Genomic DNA, 12,585 nt, shown 5'->3' on the forward strand with positions numbered 1-12,585 from the left:
ATACCGTACCGTACCTATCCGGAGCGCCCGCGGGGCGGCGAGGAAATTCGGGGGGACTCCGCTAGCCAAGCCCTAAGGGCGGCGGAGCTCAGGGGCCCGTTTCTCAACACCAGGTCAAGTTAGTCATATCTTTATGCACATTTTACTAAACACGTTTCAAGAAGGGCTTCCTAAGGAGAATCCCTTGAATTGATATCGATACTATCAGTACGGTATAGATCAAAGAGCAGACGAGACTAGTCTTGAGGACGCAATGATGATGTTTTTTTTATGGCCTACCGCCTACCCATGGGTATACACCTCATATCGTCTCGCGAGTGAAGGATTATCAGTCATACGCACGCGACACACCACTACACTTCGAAAATACAGTGGGCTTTTGCCCACGTAAAATATCTTGTTTAAATAAACATTCCACATCCTGCTATGACACTTACCGAATCATTTAGATCCTTCCGTGACTTCTCCTTGAAGTTTCTTTCTAAAAATATGTATATTTTCTTGATCTTTAGTGAAGATTTTACGGAGATAGAAATCAGTCAGCGTTGATATCAATTTTCTCCTAAAGAGGGCGCGCGATTTATATTCATATCAAAGACACGACAAGGGAAAGAATAGGCACCTACACTATCTTACACGCATATCGACGCAAGGCATTACGCAAAGTCCGTGAAGTGTCCAATCTTTTCATTGTATAGACTTTGGTACACCGTATACGTATTATTGACGTTCGTCAAAGCTTGTACTGCTGGTTTCTTTCCAGGCACGTATATTATTTTCATTTTTTTTTTATCAGTCATCTTTTTAAATTAATGCAAATGAGTGTTATCATCACCAATAATAATCATTAATTATGTTTTTTGAAGGCATTTCATTAATTGGTGCCCATAATTAGTAAATTAATCATGAGGATTGCGCATTCAAAGAATTTAGATACAGTTATAAAATTACCGAGGAGCTGAATCAAGGTTGTGAAATTATTAGCGCCACCAACGGGCTTCCTTGTATTTCCGTGGAAGAGACAAGCGAAGTCACTTTCGAGGCCGAGGTAAGCAAAATGTGTTTTTTTTTATCGGATTATTATTTTATTATTATTTTATATTCAAAAAACTCTTGCTACTTACCGGCAAGAGCCCCGGTGCGTAGCGAGAAGGAGCTTCGGCAAATATTACTTCAGCAATGAAGCGATGTTTGCCGACTACTTCGAAATCCAGGGTCAAACACAGTCTATTGTACGAGGTTAGTACATACTAACCTCGTACAATGTGTGAGTGCCTACCGCCTAGCCCTAGGCATACACCTCATCATTGACATCTCGAATCCCTTTCCATAGAGCCTTAAGAGAACCAAGTAAATGCAGATAGATTCCCCTTGGAAATCCATCTTTTTTATTAAAATTATATAATTGGTCGTGATTTAATTTATCTCTACACCTAATGCGTAGGGAGGTTTTAAAAAAGGGGGAAAAAATGGTGAAAAATAAAGGTTTCATACCAGACCGATGTCGCGTAGACCTAGCCAGGCAGCTTCTAGAGAGTAAAGATCATTTACTAACGTAAGGTTACTCTCATACGAAGCCAGGTCTTCCTTCTCATTGACCCACACATAGGAAGCCAAAACCTGAAACTTTCACCCCCGACATTTCTACTTCTAAAAGATCTAGCCCTAAATCATGTACATGGGATAAAACTTCATTTCCGACATTTCTACGCTCTTGTTGTTATTTTTGAACAAGAATTCATCAAAAAAAATGAGAAAAATATTGTGAAAAGACGGAAGAGACTTGCCCGATGTTTTACGTCGCCATCTTGTTTCCTATTGTTCTTCGCCAACGTTACCCGACGCACGTGTCTGTAACGTTGGCGAGGAACAATAGGAAACAAGAATCGGGAAAGAGGTGAACATTCTTAATTTTTATGATATTTTTTTCAACTAAATCAAAGTAATCTCAAGGAATTATGGAAAAAAGAAGACCATTTTTTAATGGATTTAAAGATGTAAAATGTTAAATTTTAGCAATTTTTTTTATTTTTAGCAGGAGCGCTTACGACATCTTGTAAAAGTATTGACGTGACCCAGGCCTAGTTTCACCAGATTAATTAATATTAAGCTAACACAGCTATTGCATATATACAATGTTAAGAAAAATCTGCTATATATCATACATGTATTGTAATGAATTGATTTGAGCTCCTCACGGAGAGCGATTCTGAGGAGCTCAATTGAGCTCCTCAAAAAAATAAGGAGAGCGATTTATTGAGCTCCACGAAATTAGAAACGTGAAGGACTGCCCCAGGGCAACCAAAATGAGAGTCGGGCCACCAACATTCTGTAGAAGCCCACACTTAGGCTCCTAATTTTGATAAATTGTAATGTTTTTTTTTTATTGATTTAGGGCCACCAAATTTGCTTTGCAGGCAACCAAAATATGAAATAGATGATTTTGGTGGACTGATTGGGCCAACAAGAAAAATTCAGTGTGGAGTTTTGCTTATCAAGTCTCTAATTTTGGATTCATTAATATATATTTCTTGAATATTTGAGATTTTTCTCCATGCTTGTACATACTTGTTCTAAGGACAATCAAGCACAATGAAAAATACCGTAAGTAACGGTGTATTAGCCGCACCTTTTTCTCGGCGGGATAGAAGCAAAAGTCGGGGGTGCGGTTTATACAAAGTGACGGGTCTGAGCCAGCCCGCCGTAACCCCTCCCGTACATGTTCGATGTCTGCCAGTTCACAACACATCGGGTGGCCGGGCGTAGCCGCCCAGGCAATGTCATTTAGAGGGGTATGAGCCGCGGATAATGGAAAGTGATTACTGTATTACATTATTAAATGTCCATAACAAACGCACCCACCTTCATGACACTAATTTCAACTTTATTCTCGATTCAAAGTCGTGAAGTTCCCTGGCCAGTTTAAAAGAGACGCCAAGCATACTCGGTAATATTTTGTCACGAGCGAGAGTTGAGTGAGCTTAGAGATTGCGTTGTAATGTGGTTATAGTGCGACTTAAGTTGGCGCTATTCAAAGTCCCGTTTCGCGCCAGTTTTTTTTTTTTCCTTCCTGTTTGCTTTTCATAAGATACCATGTAAACCACGCACGAGAGAGACGGCACGAAGCCGTAAAAAACAACAGGAAAAAATGTCAATTTCTTTGTTTCTCGAACCTTCCTGTAATCCTGTATCCAAAATTCATGCTAAGACATCAAATTTCTGAGAAGTGATTGTGAGGTTGTGATGTAAGAAATGTGAATGTTTCTTCCTCCTACGCTGGGAAAGACACAGATCATAATTTGATAAGATAGACCTTATCGCAAATAGATTCACGCAAAGGATCATGGGATCGCAAAGGGGGCAATAGCGCCACTATTGTCCGGATGCGACCATGCGACCGCAAGCAGCCGACAATAAAGTGTACGATTTCCATAGTGAATCAAAATACGATCGACGCCCGCAGCCAACATTTTGCTAACTTCCAGTAAACGCCTCGTCATATTTTTTCCAGAGTCTAACACCGCTTTTCTTCTTAATCATGGGTGGCAGAGATAGATGTGCTGTCTATATCTGCAAGAATCACCACAGTAGATTACTTTATTCTAGTTATATATTTTTGTAATATCATTCAATAGTCAAGAATACATGTTTCATATTAAATATCTCAATCACGATTTTATTCAGAGTAGGCCTATAAACCCGGAGCTGTGTTTTCTTTTTCTCTCCACAGATAGGCTACATAATTATTGCATATAATTCAGGATTATGGTTGGACATTCTGAAGTTTTATTAGTGGAATGCTTAGACAAAATAATGAATCTAAATTGAACAAAAATGAGAATAGATGAAAGTATGTTGAGAGTAAAATAAGTAAAAAAAAAGAAAAAAAATGATGAGGAAGGTGATCTGTAAGAGAAGTGACTGAATGCGATGAAATTTGAAGATATAAATGTTGAAATAAGATATTTAAATCAAAAGAATGAAATATATATAATTTATATGAATTAAATATCCATCATCTGCTAAGTTTCAGACAAAATAAAATTACAGAGAGGTTGGAGGGATATAGGGCTTATACGGGGTCATAAAATGTTTTAAATTCAGTGATTTATTCAATCTTTTTCCTGCTGGTTTATAATATACTTTATATTTGTCTCACCCCCCTCCCCCGTAACAGAGCTTGTATGATCAAACTCAAAAGCCGCCGGCTTGCAAAAAAAGGACTATATATTACCCCCAAAATAACAAAAAGTAGCTAAATTTATGTGGAGATAATATGGTCTACATCATGATTCTCATGAATATTCTTTAATGGAAAAATATTTCGGATCGCCGACGTGCTCTTTTCTTTTTTTCGATCGGCATCGACCCGCAATCACCGTCCCACTTTTCCCACAAAATCTTCCCAAGTTTAGCCCCAGAAAACTTTGAAAATACGGTGAGTATTGAGTTCATATTTTCACTGGGCAATCGTGATAAAAAGATTGTTCTATTAACCCAAATTCAAGTATCCAAAATAATTTAAATACGAAGAAATCAGACTTTTAAAAAAGCCTGGATTTTGAGTGACACTACACATAACATATGGCGTTGTATGGCTTCCCGAAAGCCGATTCCGTGTTTGCCCCCTTTCGCATCCTGTGATCCTCTGCGATGACAGACGCCCTCACGCGACAAACGCTATTTGCGATAAGGTCTATGTACTGGCATGACTGGTACATGTACTATATCGTAGTTTGCAATGTAATGGCAGTGCTGTGTGTGTGTACACTGTGACTGTGAGGTGAGTGAGTGTGTAAGTTGCCAATATTGTCGGGACCTTTCTTTCTAACATTTGTAGATTGAATTGATCAAGAACAGCAGATTTCCGCATACCGGTAATCTCTTGGATACTTTGAAATCTTAAAAACTTAGATTTTGTTTCTTCGTACCTCAAATATGCATGTAAATGTGAGAGGATTTTTTTTTTTTTTTTTTTTTTTAGTCCAAAGTTGGGGGTGCGGTTAATACACCGTTACTTACGGTATCCATGTTTGGAAAGGATTATTATAGACTTTCTCAATATGTCCTGGCAGAATACATCCCCTTTCTATGATTATCTGTAAATTGTAAAATAATCTTTACCTGTCTAACCTGTTTTTTTCTTTTCCTATATTAATTTTTACAGATCTGTGTTTGTTGATGATGTAGTGAGAACACCCTTGACCCTTGACTCATACAGGAAGCTGGGATATAAAAATGAGGCTTCTACGCAGGTTTAGGAGAAGCAGCTGTGAGTAATAGTGATATATTCCTGATTTCCTCTGAATTTTAACTTTGCCACTTGCCAGTGCCCTGATATAAAAAGATTTTTAACAAAATCACAATTTTTAAACATATTTACAATCAGGCAATGACAATTAGAAACTTAAGCATCTTGAAACAGTATTTTGCAAATTTTGGACATGAAATTAACAGGAAATATTAGTTGTTTTATGGAAAGTTGCTGATTTTAAATTCTGTAAGTTAATTTGTATCACAAATCTAAGGAGGTAGAAGTCATTATCAAATTATGTATATGTTATTTCAATTATACTTTTATAAGGAGCAATACTAGATTATGAAGTAATTCTGGAGATAGATGAATCACAGGTTGTAGAAAAAAATGCCCATAAAAATGATGATTGAATCAAACCTATAAAGACACCAGTATGTCACTTTTCAAATTTGTGTCTGAATTCAGCCGGCTATTGCCCCCTCCCCCCTTTTGAGAGGCACAATTAGAATATGAAATTTAAACTGCCGTTAAAACAGAAGTGTGCCCCCCTTTTAAAGTGAGGACCTTTTTTTTTTGCTTGTCAATTATTTCCTGTGCGAATGTGCCCCCCTCCCCCTTTGGAAAATCCTGGATCCGCCCCTGGACTGTATCATTTTTGTTCTTGCAGTGTCATGTCAGCTAGCAGTGATAGGTGTGCTGGCTGTGGTTATCGTTGTGCTGAAATCACATCTTCAGGCTGACACCATCGATGAGAAGATCCTACTTCATAATCTCAGGAAGGAGTTACATAGGATGGAGGGGCATGATGTAGGGAAAGGTCAGTGGAAAAGTATACCGGTACCGGTACTTAAGTATTTAATCAATGGCACGCATGCCCTTTGGTGCAAATTTAAAATGGACCTTAAAACAGAACATTTTAAGCACTTTTAGCTATTGTGAGTAAGATACGTTTGTCACTAAAGAAATACGGAGTTCCTTACTGAAAAGGCAAAAATATTAGGATGATTTTGTTAAAATCTATGAAGAGGATATGTATCTCACTAAACAAATAATGTGAGCGCAAAACATGGACTGAAATCTTTGTTATACTCGCCTGAAAACAGGCCTTAAAAAATGTGTTAAGGATTTATTACATCCCAAGGACATATCTTAAACAAATTATGCGAGAGCGAGTGCAAGCCGAAAATTTTTGAAATTCAGTTGTAATAAAGAGACAAGTTTTATAACAGGACAAAATGCATATCTCACTAAAATATGCAAGTGCAAAGTGAGAGCCTTAAAAATAAAAATCTCTGTGACCGAGTGCTTGATTTGTGTTATGGGGCCTTAAATGGAATTGCTTTCCTTAAACTACATGTAGAAGATGTAGCCTGTTTCACTTTGATATATCATACTTTTTATTTTTTATTTTCATCAATATTTCACAGAAAATTCAAGGACAGAGATCCCCTTATCAACCAAGTCAATGTGTGGTAACATTGAGCCTTGCCCAGTTGGTCAGTTTGCATACAAGATACAAACTGGTTTCCAGAATAAACACAGACCTGAGATGTGCCTTGATGATGACTATGGGTGAGTAATAATAATAATAGCTGGATTTGTAAAGTGCTTTTTGCCAGAGGATACAAAGTACTGCTATTATTACTCTGGCTTTAGTGCGAGCTACCATCACCAGCGCTCAGTGCATGCAAGGAACAATTCTTGCGGGGTACCCATTCACCTCAACTGGGTCGAGTGCAGCACAGTGTAGATGAATTTCTTGCTGAAGGAAAACACGCCATGGCTATGATTTGAAACCACGACCCTCTGTTTCAAAGGCGAGGGTCAGAACCACTAGACCACGATGCACCCAGTCCCCAGAGTACAGGGACTAAAGGGGATTTCCCCTAAATGTCTAAAAATAGGGTTGTATGTTTCAGAAGAACTCACACAGATTGCTTCTGGATTCACAACACATTGTTAGTCTGAACTGACAGAATGAAGACAATGGCTGTAGCAGAGCTGCAAAGTAGTACAGGTTTTCCGTATTAAGTTCTGAAAAATGAGAAGAATAGTGATGGTGTCATTGGAAATAATGATTTCTAAAGTGTCAGTTTATATGCTGTTCTATGGTTGTTCTTGTAATGTTCTTGTTCAGGTTGCTGTTGGACTTTGAAATTCATTTTATCTTGGTCAGAAGGCAGAATATTTTATGGAGTGCCAGGATATATGCAGACCCTGAATCACCCACTAACAACATGCAACATCTCCATTACCCAAGGAGTAATCAAGTCATATCCCTAATTTAAAGGGGAATCCAGTCTTGGTCATAAAAGGTTGTGTTGGAAAGAAAAGTAATAAATGAAACAGAATGGTGAAAGTTTGAAAGAAATAGGATACACAATAAGAAAGTTATGGCTGATTTAAAATTGAGATCCCTAAGACTATGTAGATTTCAAATTGGCAACTGGGTAAGTAAATTATGACAAGGGGCAATGACAACTTTCCCATAGGCCATGTACTTAATTATCAGGGATTTGTGGTTTTCTCCATAGTACCTATTCTCCTGGAGCAGTAATCTAAATGTAAACCAGGAAGTATATTGATTTATGCCATCATGAAAGAAAACTGTAATGTGAAGTAAAACTTAAATGCCAGTTTAGCCATTTTCTGTGATGGAGTACATGGAAGAGTAGTCCTTGCCTTACATCACTATGACAATACATATGCGGCCAATTTGAAGTCTCCAAGGGTATAAGCGATTACCTATATTTACAACTTTTAAAAATTCCTAACTTTCTTATTGTTTGTCCGATATTGCTCAAACTTTCACCTATCAACTTGTCCGAATTTTCTTTCTCCTCTACCAAGCTTTTATTTGGGTTGGATTCCTCTTTAAGAATATGTTATTCAGAGAAAATCAAAATTGCATGTTCACATTTAACAAATTTTTGTCATTTGCATTGGGAGTAATATGACCATATGTTTTAAGTTGATCAATTTTCCAATCATAAATATGATACATGTAAGTTTTTCTGCCTAATTCAAGTTAATAAATTTAGTTTCTTTCAATGCAGGATAAACTTTAATGTTGGTTTGTGAAAAATGAATATTTTTCGTACTTGTTAACTCTAACCTGCTTTGCATATATACACGCATATATTCATGATTTATTTTGGTTTGATTTCTCAATATTTTTGTTTTCTTAACCTTTCTACAGAGTATTTCCGCAAATTGAAATGGGAAGAGGGCTCAATATATTGCATATAGATGGTAAGAAGCAAGGAAATCTTTTCTTTTTAGAATAATGGTGTGTATAGGGATTCATTTGATAGTGTAATGTTGATATTAATATGCAAATATTGACTGACAGGGTGTGTAATATAATATTCTTTGGACCGCCAGATTTATATTTTCCCAAGGGTTTATTTTGCCAAAGAGCAAAGCACTGTGGGAAAATATGCTCACAAGAGAAAATCCATTTGGTGGTCCACGGAATGTTATATTTCACAACCTCGCAGTCTGGTAAAGTTTCGTAGGGTAACTTACTCAATGTGCTATTCCGAGGGCTGTAATTCTTGGATGTTATATATGGTTAATGGATGTTAAATCTGATCTGATTTCATGCAGTAAATTGCATACATGCCTTTAAATGTCAAGTTTACCCCAGTAAAATTTTGATTTGAATCAATAAAGAAAATTCAACAAAGCATAACGCTGACAGTTCATCAAAGTTTTAAAGTTTCACTTTAATATTTTTTACAACTCAGTTACATGTACATGTAAATGAGAGAATCGACGATGTCCCTCACTATTTTTAAATTTATTTTTTTAATTATACAAAATGTAAATTTTTACAGATTTGAAATTAAAGACAAACTTTCCTGAGCAATAAAATGTTAAAACAATGGTAATTCCAAGTTCAATGTCCAAGGAGGAATAAGTATTACAATGAGGAGAAAATTAGAATATTTCATACAATAAAATACATAAGAAAGTCCCCTTATCTGCATACGACCAGGATGTGCATATAACTATTTTGTACAATAAAGCGAAACCTCAAAATGTCATAACTTTCTAATTTTCGTACCAAATTTGACGACATTGTCAGCAATATGCTTGTTTGTTTTTTTTAAATCAAATTATTGTTGGGGTGGACTTGTCCTATAAGTAAACACCAATAAGTGGGGCATGCAACCCAAAGTTTTGATCACACGATTGTTTTCTACATGTGATTGTTGATCAATGTAATCAGTCATAATAATCAGCTTTTGATCAATTGCTAAGCTTTGTGTTACAGGGTACTGGACTGTCGTCTAGCCCAGAAGAAGATGGTGGAGAAAGAAATGCCAACCAGTGTGATTTCATCGTAATAAATATGATAAATAGAGCGGAACTCATGAAAGGTCAATTTTCGCAGACTCTAATGAATCCAATTTTGTTAACTTTCCTCCAGAGTATGTCATGGATGCTTGTGTAAAGGTTGATAAATTCAAGTTATTTAACTAATGTTCAAAGAATATAAGTTGCAGATCCCATGCAAAAAGATGTGTAATAACAAATTTCTACTTCCTGTTTTGTATTTTTCTTTTGCAGAACATACAAAAAAAGTCAAGAGGAAAAGGTCATTTGACACTTATTTACATGGTAAGTTATAATTTTATTTATTCTGGAGTAATCACTTTTGTGAGATCAGTCTTCTAACCTCACTCAACAGATATGCCGTAGCTAGTGATTTCCCTCATGTACTTTTCCAATACATGTATCGAGAAATCATGATATTGCCTATTTATATTGGTGTTTGTTTGATAACATAGTGATGCGGATCCTTGGTATATGGTAGACCATTTTTCATCTTGAAATCATGATCACTCGAAAGAACTAGTCGCAAGCGTATGCAAATTTTCCTGACAGCTAAACTAAATGACAGGTCACATTATAGATTTCAGCCAATCATTTGATTATCATAATTTCATATCATAATTTTATCAACTGGATTCTTTCCACTATGAGAATAAATGAAATCTGTCATAGCAATTTGTGATAAATGGCTACTTTAGAAAAGAGATTTGATTGATTTATTTAAACAATTCGGTAATAATGTGAGATTGTATATTTGTTTTGTGTGTTGAAAGGGCCAGCCCACCTCCAACAAAAGTGGATTTGAATAAAAAGAGAAAAATCAAACAAGCATAATGCTGAACATTTCATCAAAATTATGTAAAATAAGAAAGTTGAGACATTTTTGAAAATTTTGCTTATTAAAAAACAACACTTATATGCACAACACAGTGGAGAGTTGGAGATCTTACCCACTCACTTTTTCTTTTGTATTTTATCATATGAAATACGTATTTAATTATTTTGCATATTACATAATGTAATACAATATAAAATAGTGATTAGGTGATGTCATTAGTTTCCTAATCTGTTTTGTAATATTAAGCAAAATCAAATGTCAGAACTTTCTTGCTTTGCATCTGATTTGATGAAATTGTCAGCATGGTGCTACATTGTAGTTTTATTTTGCAAATCAACTTTTTTTACGGGGTGAACTCGCCCTTTCAAGAGAGGGAGTAGAAGTTCTTAGAATATAGATTAAACATTAAAAAATTGTTTTCTATTCAGGCAATCAAAAAGTTTCTGAGCAAGTGAGAAGTAAGTTTCAAGTCATTGCTCTGGATCAACCTCTAACGCTAACCATAGTCATGCTTCTTCAGAAAGTTCATGTTTTTAGTTCTTATTCATAGAAATTCTGTTTACTTTTATGTTTTGTTATAATTGATGATTTGGTTTAAGTTTTGTCAGTTCATAGGTACATCTATTTTAAAGGATAATAAGATTTTGTTAAATTATTATTTTTTTTAGATCTAAAAAAGATTATTTCAAAGAAAATCTTGTGACATAAATTATTACATTATGCCATGCATGTACTTTGACAAATCTTGCTTGTTAGGCTAGTTACATGTTAATCTATTTGCTCTCTCCCCCCCAAAAAAAATAATTTCATAAAGTTTTATTTTCTTTTCATGACACAAATAAACTTGAACTGATGTAAAATATATGTTCACATTATCATCTTAATATACTAAAAAAATACAGTTGTTTTAAGTCTTTTATGTGGCAAAAATGATGAATGCAAGAAAAATCCATAAGAGGGTTAAAGTCTAATTTGTCTGTTTACTTGAACTGTTGTAATTTGATATTGGGATGCAATGAAAGCATTTTTCTAAACCAGAATGAAATGTCTCATATTCTGGTAATTGTAAGTAAGATACTATATACATGTTTTCAATTCCATACAGGATTTGACCGTTTTTCTCATCATTCAAACTTGCATGTGAGTGTCCAAAGTATGGAAATATCCATTCCAAATGTAAGACTGTGAAGTCATTAATCAGTTATTATCGCTGGTATACACTCAAGTTCCTGCTACTGGACACTTAATGGGTTTTAAAGGGATGAATTAACATTTGGTGGAAGTAAAACACAAAGGTGTGCTATTAAGATATTTTGTATTGAAGTTGCAGGCACTTTACACATGACTGGGTTCTTGTGGTTATGAGGTTTTCTAATATTTTTTTCTCATGTTTCAACAAAGTTTGACTGAGTTTCTTTTATACTTATCATATTTTAGATCATTTTTTGACAAGTGAACTACCATGTAGATTCTTGTCAGAACAGGCCTTATATTTTTTTATATTTTTAGAGCAAAGCCACTTTTTAGTCACATTTCTTTATTACTTTACAAGTGGGAAAACTTAAAAGGGGCACACAACACTTCCGAGGCAAATGAGAAGGGCATTAAGGCCAATCTACAGCACATCCAAGGCAATGATCTTAGATGTACTTGGATTAATTGAAGCTTTGTTAAAAGCAATGAGTATAATCTACAAAGATCAGTTTTAACTAGCATCCATTCCAAGAACAGTGGCCTGTTACACAAAGCTTAGCAATGATTGTAGAACATTTTCCATGATTGATTACATTTTTGTTAAAAAATGTACAATTAATCATGAAAGTCAAGCATACATTCAATAGCAATGGGACCCCTTGTCTTTCATAAAAGACCTGTGTAACCGTTGAACGTCAATGTATCAAACAGCCCCCCCCCCCCCGAATGCACTTTGAGTATCTTAGGAAAAAAAGCTTTGCAACAGAAGCTTGTAAGTGCCCCTGAAGAAAATAAAAAGATTCAGAAAGCAAAGACAACAGAGAATACCTTGTAGCCAGTGAATAAATTTACTTAGCAAATTCGTGTATAAGTTTTGGTCATGAATGAAAAGCTGAAAGAAAAGCTGTTAACCAGGACCTGTACAGTCCCTTGTAAAAACTGCTACACAAGAGAT

General features: G+C 35.5%; 1 protein-coding gene across 2 annotated transcripts in view; it reads left to right on the forward strand.

The window, feature by feature from the left end:
- LOC121411623 (protein O-linked-mannose beta-1,2-N-acetylglucosaminyltransferase 1-like) overlaps window positions 1-12,585 on the forward strand; it is a 35,067-nt gene that overhangs the window by 217 nt on the left and 22,265 nt on the right. The window contains exons 2-7 of one of the 2 annotated variants that reach the window (XM_041604434.1): window positions 5,168-5,272; window positions 5,925-6,074; window positions 6,685-6,829; window positions 8,457-8,509; window positions 9,833-9,883; window positions 10,865-10,894. In XM_041604434.1, coding sequence (XP_041460368.1) covers window positions 5,239-5,272; window positions 5,925-6,074; window positions 6,685-6,829; window positions 8,457-8,509; window positions 9,833-9,883; window positions 10,865-10,894 — 463 coding nt within the window. In that variant the 5' untranslated portion in view covers window positions 5,168-5,238. The remainder of the gene's footprint in view (window positions 1-5,167; window positions 5,273-5,924; window positions 6,075-6,684; window positions 6,830-8,456; window positions 8,510-9,832; window positions 9,884-10,864; window positions 10,895-12,585) is intronic. The other variant, XM_041604435.1, reaches the window with a different exon arrangement.

This window comes from Lytechinus variegatus, chromosome 3 (genome assembly GCF_018143015.1).
Source record: "Lytechinus variegatus isolate NC3 chromosome 3, Lvar_3.0, whole genome shotgun sequence".
NCBI lineage: Eukaryota > Metazoa > Echinodermata > Echinoidea > Temnopleuroida > Toxopneustidae > Lytechinus > Lytechinus variegatus.